The sequence below is a fragment of the Macaca fascicularis genome, chromosome 7 (genome assembly GCF_037993035.2).
Source record: "Macaca fascicularis isolate 582-1 chromosome 7, T2T-MFA8v1.1".
In the NCBI taxonomy this organism is placed as follows: Eukaryota; Metazoa; Chordata; class Mammalia; order Primates; family Cercopithecidae; genus Macaca; species Macaca fascicularis.
Genome location: NC_088381.1, coordinates 136,978,655 through 136,990,864, shown reverse-complemented (window position 1 = coordinate 136,990,864; position 12,210 = coordinate 136,978,655). Strand labels below are relative to the sequence as shown.

General features: G+C 39.9%; 1 protein-coding gene across 10 annotated transcripts in view; it reads left to right on the top strand.

The window, feature by feature from the left end:
• The window catches only part of DCAF5 (DDB1 and CUL4 associated factor 5), a 109,592-nt gene that overhangs the window by 72,679 nt on the left and 24,703 nt on the right, over window positions 1-12,210 (top strand). For all 10 annotated transcript variants that reach the window (XM_073997610.1, XM_005561593.5, XM_015453919.4 and 7 more), the window contains exon 7: window positions 7,830-7,896. In XM_073997610.1, coding sequence (XP_073853711.1) covers window positions 7,830-7,896 — 67 coding nt within the window. The remainder of the gene's footprint in view (window positions 1-7,829; window positions 7,897-12,210) is intronic.

Below are 12,210 nucleotides of genomic sequence, written 5' to 3'. Positions count from 1 at the left end.
GGGAGGCTGAGGCAGGAGAATGGCGTGAACCCGGGAGGTGGAGCTTGCAGTGAGCTGAGATCCGGCCACTGCACTCCAGCTTGGGTGACAGAGCGAGACTCCGTCTCAAAAAAAAAAAAAAAAAAAAAAAAAAAGATTTTACCTTTGGGTTATGTTGTCTTTTAGTCCGTTTACTGATGCAACTTTAGAACTTAGAAGCTTAAAAGGTTTTGGAGTATGTGAGGCCTGCTAGGTATGGTCTGGTTTATAATCGTTCAGGAACACAAGGTGACCTGGATTCTTCTTAGGAACAAGTGGAATTGATGTGATCTGGTGACAGGACATGGCAGTTCTTTAATGCATGGCTCCTGGCTAAGAGTCTGGGCCCCACTAGGAAATCCTTGGTAGATGTTAATGAAGAGGAACAGAGTATAACCTGTCTCATCCTCCTTAGAGATTTTACTTTTAGTAGAAGAGCTTTGCCTCTTTTTGAGGTATCTTCAAGCTTTGGAGAAAAAAGAAAATAATGTTACTTCCTCAGAATGCTGGGACACCTTTTCTTGAATGAAGAGTATAAATACTCATATATGGACTGAAGTGAGTGCTACCATCTCCTCACTCCCCAGTCCTCACATACAAAAACTGAAGCCCATGGAAGGGGGCTAATAGTTAATGGCCCCTCATCTTGCTCAGGTTTCCAAAATGGTTGGCCAAATAAAGATTCATGTTTCTGGTCACTTTGTTATAACCACCTGTTGGTAATTTACAGCATTTTTTTCCTTTTCTGTTGATTATTTGACTGTTATTGGCTGCCTTTATGGAATATTCCTTTATTAATAGAATTTTTTTACACAGAACCCATAAAGGTTGGTTATTTTAATAAACTGAAAGATTCCAGAAGCCTAATGGAGCTGAAATGGCAAATGGCTCAAAGCAGCAAGAATAATGTAACTTCACATGCAAAAATAGTGTTAAGCTTATGGGTATGCATATTTGTATGCTTTTATTGGGAGGCAATGAAATTTCTCTTACCACAAATAAAATAAATCTATGGCTTTGCCCGTTTCCAAAGAAAATTTGCTCTGATTGCTTTGTATTTGTGGCAAGCACTGGTTATAAATGGTATGATCAAAGGTATATTATATGCCAATTAGCAAACCTTTTTCTGGAAATAGTCATCTAGAGAGCATATCACAGAGTTTTCAATCACATTGTTTTTCCCCTTCTGACAGAAGGTCAGGGGAAAATAAGAACTATGTTTGATTTAAATTTAAATAGCAGTCTCTGTGATGTTACTGATCCAGGCTAGCGAGCCATCTGGTTTTTCTGTCGTAGTCAATACAGCTAATTAGACAGGCATGCCATTTACTGGAGAATAATTAATCAATTACTATGGAAGGAGCCTTTGGAGAGAACTGGGTAAATTGATCAGTACTCAATGAATAGTAACTGATTGATATGTTTCCTTCGTCATCAACAGATGTTGGAGAATATCAAATCCTGTGTAAGCATGCACCACAAACACACACATACACACAAATACACACACACACACACATTTTCTATAAAGGTCAATGGATTGACAGAGGACATTTGGGTCAGTGAGACAGTGACAGATACCAATCAGTAATCTTTTTCAATGTTGTTCTTGGTGGTGGTCGTGATGGTGGTTCCTTCCTGAAATCTATTGAGAGGGAGTTGTTGATCTGTTCCTATGCTTGAGCAAGTTAGTATCTCCATACCGACAGTGGATTGGATGAAACCCCACCATGCACTGGCCTCAGGTTAACCCTACTTAAAATGTCTAGATCAGTAAACATTCAGATTAGTAAATAGCTTGCCCTCTTGGACCACAGAATGAATGAAAAGTGAGGTGAATCAGAATGTGGCCAACTTTTAACCTTTGTGGCCAGCTGGGAAGGATTAGGGATAATGTGTGTCCACACAACAACTCACGTTCATTTTAGCATTGATATTTCCCACCTTACCCACAAAACCAAACAAAAATTAAATATATCTTCCACTCTGATCTAATTATAGTCTATGGATCTCCTACTTCCTCCTCAACTCAGGGTGTTTTGGAAAATGGAGACTTTATTGCCTAGATAATGAAGTATCTAAAACATTCTTTCTTCCTCTTGGAGCCCCGCCCTGTTCTTCTCAATAGAATATAAGATAAAAGGCTCTGTGAAGTGAGTTTCGTTTTTTTGTTTTTTATTTTCTCTTATATTCTTTTAAATCTTATTATTTCTTATTATTTATTTTTTCCTCTTACATTTGTTATTGCCTTTTTTTTTTTTTTTAAGCACAGAAGCAGAACATGAAGTGAGTTTTTAATTTGTGGTTTCCCCCTCAATGTTTAGAATGATATTAAAAAAATAACTTAGAGAAGGCAATGAATTCTTCATATTCATGTCCCCATTTGGCCACAAACTTCTTATCACCTTATTTAGTTTTTGCCTTTCCAAAGTTGAATAGTAATTTTTAGTTTTTTTCACAGTAGTGTATGAAATACGAACGTTGGTTGTGAAGTCATAAAAAATATGAAACATAGGAATTTGGGGTAACCAATTTTTCTATTAAGTTTCTATAGCTTGCCTATTTATATAGAAGTATCTGCTGCTGAGCCTTTCTGTTATCTAGGCCAGAAGCACTTTACTCCAGGTCAGCTTCAGACCCCAAACACCAGATTTCCTGGGTGAGAATGAGCAGGTACTGTTTGAAATTAGATCATCAAGATAAAGAAAAGACAGAGGGAAAAGCCTGTGCCTCCAATTTCACCTCTTGAGGTGAAGTCCAGTTTTCTGGTTAATTGAAATAATTACTGTGTTTCTTAAGTTTTAATATAATGAAGTACTTTGGGTTTGTTTCTTTTGGTAGTGAAGCAGTGCCATGGGCACTGTTTGATCTTTGTTTTCTTGCTTATATTTCCTTGTATCCTTCAGCAAATATTTGTAAGATGGCCCACCTAGACCTGCAGTGTCCTGGTGGTCCTTTTAAGCACTAACCATCAGCAAGGCCCCACTCGGTGGCCCTAGCCAGCCTGAGTCTGGGAGGGGATGACCCTTTCAACATAGCTTTAGAAGACAGGAATGTTTCTAGCTGCTCTTATGATAGTAAATGTATCTCTGTACTCAGCTCACTTGAAATAATCTTTATTTCCACAAAATTAAAAAAAAAAAGACAAAAGAGCTCTTAATGGCTACCTTATATTTTAAAATAGCCAGAACTCTGTCCGCTCTCCTGGAATACTTTTCTCCCAGATATCCACATAACTTGCACCCTCATTTCCTTCAAGGCTCTATTCAAAATACCATTTTATCAAAGAGGCCTTCTGTGACCACCCTCTGTAAAACGGAAACTAACACGCCAACCTCCAGCACCCCCTATATGCGCTAACCTGCTGTTTAATTTTTCTCTATAATACTTGTCACCACTGGATACATTATATATGTTTTTTTGTGTTTAACTTTTTTTGCTCTCCCCATATTATATAGGTCTATAATATTTTCCCCCTCCCATCAATAGAATGTAAGCTTCATAAGACAGGAACAGGGTCTCTTTTGATCAACTCTGCCTTCCCTTCCCTGGAACAATGCCTAACATGTATTAGACATTCAATAAATATTTGTTTAATGAATAAAGGAATGACCTCACTTTTATTTCTGTCCTTATAGTCAGGAGTACCCAGGCAGCCAACTTTTAATGCTAGAAGGCATCCAGCAGACAACCGTGAAATGCCATAATGAATTCCGCAGGACAGTTTTGTGATTCCAGAGTGTGTGAACACTTAAATGCCCTCACTAGATGGCAGTGAGGCAAGACGCGCCCCCTTAAAAATCATCCCGAGCTGTTCTCTTGTGGTGGGTGGAAGAACAGTTCCAAGAGGAAGAGAGGTCAGGAGTTCCCTTTATCCCTAAGAGGAAGCCTGTACATTTTATGCATTTTCTGCATATTTTGGGAGCTGTCATATTAAACCCAACAGGCCTTAACTCTGGGAGAGTTTTCTTCCTTCTAAGGCAGTCTTCTGAGTCAGCATTCTGTCTGGGAATCCCGTTTTCCCTTCTCATGGCTTTGTCCTGGTGAATAGCTGAACAACTAGGAAAGCGCTGATGCTTCACAATGAAATAGTAAAACCCCTGATAAGCCCACTGGGCTCAATCTTTTTAAATATTATTTTTTGTTTGTTTAGTTTGCAGTGGTATGGGGGGCAGGGTAGCAGGAACTCCACATGAAGTTCATAGCCTCTTTTAAACACGTAACAGGTAACAGGAAATGGTGGCGCCCGCCTGTAGTCCCAGCCGCTGGGGAGGCTGAGGCATGAGAATCGCTTGAATCCGGGAGGTGAAGGTTGCAGTGAGCTGAGGTTGCACCACTGTACTCCAGCCTGGGCGGCAGAAACTCTGTCTCAAAAAAAAAAAAAGTGTACATTAAATATATACATTTACATTGTTGTGTAACCATCACCACCATCCATCTCTAGAACTTCTTCTTCATCTCAAACTGAAACTCTGTGCCCACTAAACATCACCTCCCCATTTCACCTCCCACTAGGCCCTGTCAACCACCATTCTACTTTGTGTCTGAATTTTCATGACTACTGTAGTAGGATCATATAGTATTTGTCTTTTTGTGACTGGCTTATTTCGGTTAGCATGATGTGATGTCCTCAGAGTTGATCCATGTTGTAGCATGTGTCTGAATGTCCTTCCTTGTTAAGGCTGAATGATGTTGATGGACACATAGGGGATGATTCCACCTCTTGGCCATTGTAAACAGTGCTGCTATGAACATAGGTTGCAAGTATCTCTAATCTTGTTTTCAGTACTTTTGGATGTATACTCAGAATTGGAATTGCTGGATCATATGATAATTCTATCTTTAATTTTGGGGGGAACTATTTTGTGGGTCTTTGTTTTGTTTTTGATAGTAACCATTCTAATGGGTATGAGGTGGTATCTCATTGTTTTGATTTGCATTTCCCTAATGATCGGTGATGTTGAACATCTTTTCATGTGCTTATTGGCCATTTGTATATGGCCATGTTCTACTTCTTTGGAGAAATGTCTATTTAAGTCCTTGGCCCATTTTTTAAATCATGGTTTTTCATTGTTGTTGTTGTTTAGGAAGCTTTTAAATTAAAGTTTAACAAGATGAGCCTTATGAGTTTCCTTGTCTTGAGCATGTTTGTAGAGTGACTTATGAAATCACTTGGGCTAGCAGCTTAGGGACTTTTTGGGTCTAATCCAGCTTCCAACATTCCTTCACAGAGTAATCATAGAATCTTAGAATTAAATGAGCCTCACAGAGCTACCAGTCCAGTTCTCTCCTTTCGCAGATAAAGAAACTGAGCCTACTGCTTTTTCCACTGTGCCCTTATTACCTAATCCCTATAGACAGCATTTTCTTCATCTTTAAACCTACCTGTCTTTGCCTTTTTTCTCATGTTCCTACAAGTGTTTTGAAGGCTAGAAAATTGATTTTAAATGATTGCACAGTATTTAGTAATTTATGTTAGGTAAGAGGTTGTGTGCATGTTGGACTTATACTTTTTGGGGATTGTTTGATGTCGTTTTCAAGTATGACATTTTCTTTAGAAAACTCTAGACCTGGCCAGGCACTGTAGCCTATGCCTATAATCCCGACACATTGGGAGGCTGAGGCAGGAGGATCACTTGAGCCCAGAAGTTTGAGACCAGCCTGGGCAATGAAAGTGAGACCCCTGTCTCCACAAAATATTAGCTGGGTGTGGTGGTGCCTGCCTGTAGTCCCAGCTACTCTGGAGGCTAAGACAGGACGATCATTTGAGCCTAGGAGGTCGAGGCTGCAATGAGCAATGATTGTGCCACTGCACTCCAGCCTGGGTGACAGAGCGAGACCCTGTCTCATAAATAAATGAATGAATAGATAGGCTACGTGTCGTGGTGCGTGCCTGTTATCCATCTACTGGGGAGGCTGAGGCGGGAGGATCACTTGAGCCCAGGAAGTGGAGACTGCAGTGAGCCATGATCATGCCACTGCGCTCTAGCATGGGCAACACAGCAAGACGCTGTCACATACACACACACACAAAAGGAAAACAGTAGACCTTTCTTTTTCAGGGAAATGAGCAGATGGGGGCAAAAGACAGGAAGAAGTAATGCTGACCTCAACTTAAAGTAAAACACTTATGTTAATCTTTGGAAATAAATGAACTCTCAGAATTACTCTCTGGTTGCTATAAGACAATGTTAGAGAATGCTTTTATGAGTTCACATTAGAGTAGATCTGGTACAGTGTCCTTTTTGAGATCAAGCAGTTTGGAGCTGCCACATAAAAGACCACTGCTTATGCCCAGGCACTAATTCATGGCTATGTTGGTGATGGCTTCCTGCTCAAAGGTATCAGCTGGCAGTAGAGAAGTTCAGGATACTTGGCCTTATGTAAAAGATCTCTGGGAAGCTCCTAGTTTTTACATTCTGCATTAAAATTTTTTTAAATTGTGGTAAAATATACATAACATGAGATTTACCATTAGAAATCCACAGCTCAGTGGCATTAAGTACAATCACATTGCTGTGCAGCCATCACCACTATCCACCTTCAGAACTTCTTCATCATCCCAGACTGAAACTCCCCAACAAACAATAACTCTTTATTCTCCCTCCTCCCAGCCCCTGGCAATCACTTGCTCTTTCTGTGAATTTTACTACTCTCAGTGCCTCATATAAGTGGAGTCATACAGTATCTGTCTTTTTGTTTCTGCCTTATTTCATTTAGTATAATGTCACGGTTTATCCCTGTTGTAGCATGTGTCAGAATTTCCTTCCTTTTAAAGGCTGAATAATATTCCATTGTATGTATTACCACATTTTGTTTATCCATTCGTCTCTCAGTAGACCCTTGGGTTGTTTCCACCTTTTGGCTATTATGAATAATGCTGCTATGAAAATGGGTATACAGATATCTCTTAGAGTCCCGGCTTTCAATTCTTGGATATATACCTAGGATTGTAATTGTTGCATCATATGGTAGTTCTATATTTAACTTGTTGAGGAATTGCCATATTGTTTTCTACAGTAGCTGCACTTACTCATTCCCACCAGCAATGCACAAGAGTTCCCACTTTCTCCACATCCTTGCCAATACTTGTCTTTTTTTTTTTTTTTTTTTTTTTTTGGTAATAGTCATCCTAATGGGTGTGAAATAGTATTTCATTGTGGTTTTGATTTGCATTTTTCTAATTATTAGTGATGTTGAGCATCTTTTCATGTACTTACTAGCCATTTGTATATTTCTTTGGAGAACTGTCTAATTTGCACCTTTTTGAATTAGGTCATATTTTCATTGTTGCTGAGTTTAGCTAACATGCCTTTTGATTTGCAGGTATTTTTAAGAGGGTGTTTACTGTGTGGTGCCTTATAAATATATGCCCATTTATGTTGTTTATTTAAAAGAAATCTCTGTACAGATAGATATATTAAAAATCAATATGTTTAGGCCAATTGTGGTGACTCACACCTGTAATCCCAGCACTTTGGGAGGCCAAGGTGGGCGGATCACCTGAGGTCAGGAGTTTGAGACCAGCCTGGCCAACATGGTGAAACCCACCTTTACTGAAAAATACAAAAAATTAGCTGGGCGTGGTGGCACGCACCTGTAGTCCCAGCTACTCGGGAAGTTGAGGCAGGAGAATCACTTGAACCCAGGAGTCAGAGGTTGCAGTGAGCTGAGATTGCACCACTGCATTCCAGTCTGGACAACAGAGCAAGACTCCATCTCAAAAAAAATTAATATGTTTATTATTATATTATATATTGTATTTATTCTATGTTATATAATGTTATCTATATATTTTTTTGTTCCAACAGTATATCCTTTCAGGCTCTGATGACTTCAACCTGTATATGTGGAGAATTCCTGCAGATCCAGAAGCAGGTGAGTATATCCTTCACATAAACATACTGCTATTGCTGGCTCTGTTGACCTTTGGTATGCTGTGCCCTGAGGGGACAGATCTTTAGCAGTAGAGGACAACACTTCTCTTCTGACATAAGCTGTGACCAAAGGAAATTTAAAAATAAAAATTATAAACCAGATTAAACTATATCCCTCAGACATAGCTTTATCTGACATAAATGATGCTTAGATTTTTTTTTTCCTCCTAAGAACCTTTCTTCAGACTTCATAGATCTCCTTTATGTCCTTTATTTCCAATCTCCTCCTATTTCAAACCTGGATTTTTTTTTTTTTTTTTTTTTTGAGATGGAGTTTCTCTCTTGTTGCCCAAGCCAGAGTGCATTGGTGGTATCTCGGCTCACTGCAACCTCTGCCTCCCAGATTCAAGTGATTCTCCTGCCTCAGCCTCCTGAGCAGCTGGCATTACAGGCACACGCCACCACACTGGCTAATTTTTTGTATTTTTAGTAGAAACAGGGTTTCACCATGTTGGCCAGGCTGGTCTCGAACTCCTGACCTCAGATGATCTCCCCTCCTCAGCCTCCCAAAGTGTTGGAATTACAGGCGTGAGCCACCATGCCCAGCCCACACCTGGAATGTTTTTGTCTTGCTTTTACGTGCTTTGCTTTTATTATCCATCTTCATATTCTTGCTTATTACTCTACAAACAGTTGGTAAGGCTCTTTCTTTCCTTTGTCCTCCCTGGTCATGTTAACTAAAGGGAGGCTTTCTCTGTTGATGGACAGGTATGTTCCCTGGGGCTTTGTTGACCCGGGATGTCAGAGAAATTAGGAAGAAATATTTCTACATTTTTTTGTAGTTGTATTCTGAAAAAAGCCTACAGCTTTCCATAAATTTGTATTTAAGCCATCTGAGCTTTCAAAAGTGTGGATCATACCTCTTCGTTCTTTTTACTTACTGTTTTTTTTCTTTTTTTTACCTTTTTTTTCTTAGGATGGTTTGTTTCTTAATCTTCATTCTTGATAATAGTGTCTTCATGTGCTCGATGAGTGTTACCTAATGGTAGAAAAATGTCTGTTTTTAATACTCAAACAGCTCAATATAGCCATCTGTTCCAGGTGATACATGACATTAAGCTGAAAAATGGCCTTTAGGAAAATTAGAGGACTATGCCCAGTATATTACACAAAACATGTCTATAGTAGTGCTCAGAGTTTAGGGAAGTTCTTGGCTGTTGCTGAATTAACAATATTCTTACCAAATATCTGCCTTTCAAAACCTGTTGAAGGCCCACTTTTGGCATAACTCAACATTTGCTGCGGTCTAGTTACTAAACAAGTTACAAAAGGGCTTTTCCCCTTCTAGAATTTAGAAAGCATGAGTGAAATAGCTTACCTTTGAAGCACAAGCAAATGGAACAGCCAGTAGTCTACCTGAACAAAAAGTGAAGTTCTAGCACTTGAGGTGGTTGTAGATACAAGTCTCTCACCCCTGTAAATCCTAGCTTGATTCGTTGAGAAGTAATCTTTGGGTTTAATTGTATCTTTTACCTGATCTTGGAAAGCTTTTAATTATTAAGTTAGTATGACTTTAAAAATAGAATGTGGATAATCCTTCTTCTCCTCAGGACTATTCTCTGGAATCTTTTTCAAGTTTGAATAGAGACAATAGGAAAGAATTAGCAATAGTATCGTAGGTTTTCTTCTTCTCCCTGCTGCTTTCTTTTTTTTTTTTTTTTTTTGTAAGAGATAGGGTCTCACTCTCTTGCCCAGGCTGGAGTGGAGTGGCATGACCTTGGTTCACTGTAGCCTCAAACTCTGGGCTTAAGTGATTATCCCACCTTGGCCTCCCAAAGTGCTGGAAGTATAGGCATGAGCCACTGTGGCTGGCCCCCTGCTGCTTTCTTTACTGATTTAGGATATGGACCATCTAGTCTGCCAGAGCTGCAGTAACAAAGTATCACAGACTGGGTGGCTTAACAGAAATTTATTTTCTCACAGTTCTGCAGGCTAGAAGTCCACGATCAAGGTGCTGGCAGGTTTGATTTCTCTCGATGTCTCTCTCCTTGGCCACCTTCTCACTATGTTCTCACTTTTCTCTGTGCACATGCATCCCTAGTGTCCCTTGCCCTTCTTATAAGGAAGTTCTCATGTCACCTTCTAGATGTTCTCCAGAGATAGTACCCCTAAGTTTAGTTAGTAGTTCCTTAAAAAATAATTATGTCAATTCCTCTGCTGTACTGATTTTCTCTCCTGAATTTGTTCTACCCCTGTTTATGGATTAATGGAATACATCTAGCAGATTTAGTCTGACCAGGCCAGATAAGAATCTTTGGCTGCTTTATTCTAAAGTGCACTATGCAGTGTTTCAGAAAGTACACCCAGTGTCACATAAGCTTTTTTAGAGGCCACAGAACCCATGATCTATTAATACTTTCCACATGGGCTGTGGTTGGTTCTGCATCGCCATCCTTTACTTGGTAGTTGGGCTTCTTTGTGCACAAGGACAAGACCTTATGACTATCCCTGTTGTTGGATTCACTAACTGTAATTGAGGGTTTGTTTTCTCTGTATCGCTCTTCAGCTCACATCGTCAGTCACAGCAAGTCTGTCCCTTTGATCATCATCTTGCTCTGTATGTATCTAAAGTATCTTTTAAGATTATTTTTTGCATGTCTTGACTCATTTGGGGATTCAGCCCTTCTGCCACTATTCTGACAGATCCCACCCACATTTTTTTTTCTTTTCTCTCTCTTTAAAAAAGAAAAAAGTCAGGGTCTCGCTATGTTGCCCAGGCTGGAGTGCAGTGGCTATTCACAGACACAATCATAGCATACTACATACAGCCTTGAGCTCCTGGGCTGAAGCAATCCTCCTGCCTAAGCCTCCCAAGTATCTGGGACTACAGGTGCGCATCACTGTGCCTGGTCTCTTTTATTTTTTCGTATTCATGGATCTTCTCTTTTTCTTTCTATTCTTCCTTCTTGTTCTTTTTTATTACCTCCACTATTTTTGTAATTAAATACTTTTTTTATCAAAGTAATAGAGCTATATAATTTTTAAATCAAATATTATAAAGCTTATTTTTTAAAAGCACAGCAATCCCTTTCTCTACCTTTGCCTATAACATGCTTATATTTTTGGATTTTCAATATTAGACATTCTGTGTTGACTTTCTACTATTGAAATCAATCAGTTTCCCAAGAGAGGAATCTTCATTCTCCTACCTAGAGAGTATTTGCCTGGTAATTAATCTATGGCTCTAAGAGCCAAATAGGGAAATGAGGCTGTGGGTCATCTTACAGATCTATATGAAGACTTTTGTTTAATCCTACCCCGCAACTGTACCTTATATCCCCAGTCTAAAACCTCCTTTGGGTCAGTGTCAGTTGGCAACCCCCAGACTTCTGCTTATGTGGGGAAAGGATGGTTTCCTGGCCATGTGGACTCAAGGGAAGAGTTTTACCCATGCTTTATACATGGTTTTAACTTCTCCTGTTTTCAGCCGTACTCTTCAACCTGGCTTCAGGAATATTGGTACCTCTCATTTTTATATGTAATGCCTCAATTTTTAAATGTTGGCAATTAATGCATAGCTATAAAAAATATTTAGCAAAGTTCAGTAAGCCTAACAAGGTATCTGTGGGCTGGATGCATCCCTTGAGTTCTAACTTTGAATGCTTAGATGAGGAAAATCTTGTCAGAAACTCTTAATCCAATCTAATGTATTTTTGACTTAAATAATCATGGGCCAACGATAAGTGTGTACACATTCATTCATTCATTCATTTTCTCTCTCTTTCCCTCTTTCTCTCACCTATTGGATATATGATTCTAAGACAGGCTAAGGCCAGGCGCGGTGGCTCAAGCCTGTAATCCCAGCACTTTGGGAGGCCGAGGCGGGTGGATCACGAGGTCAGGAGATCGAGACCATCCCTGGCTAACATGGTGAAACCCCGTCTCTACTAAAAATACAAAAAACTAGCCGGGCGTGGTGGCGGGCGCCTGTAGTCCCAGCTACTCGGAGGCTGAGGCAGGAGAATGGCGTGAACCCAGGAGGCGGAGCTTGCAGTGAGCCGAGATCGCGCCACTGCACCCCAGCCTGGGCGACACAGCGAGACTCCGTCTCAAAAAAAAAAAAAAAAAGACAGGCTAGTAAGGGAAAGCTGATTTGCCATTGTATACCTAATGACATAATCAGAACTAGACTCTAGATGACAAGCAGTCAGCATTTATTTGATGCCTGCTGTGTGTTTCATGTGCGTGCCAAGTGCTGAGAGAACGAGATGGAGAGCAGTCCTGAGTGTTAGCCAAAGTCAAAGCCATCTTTTTC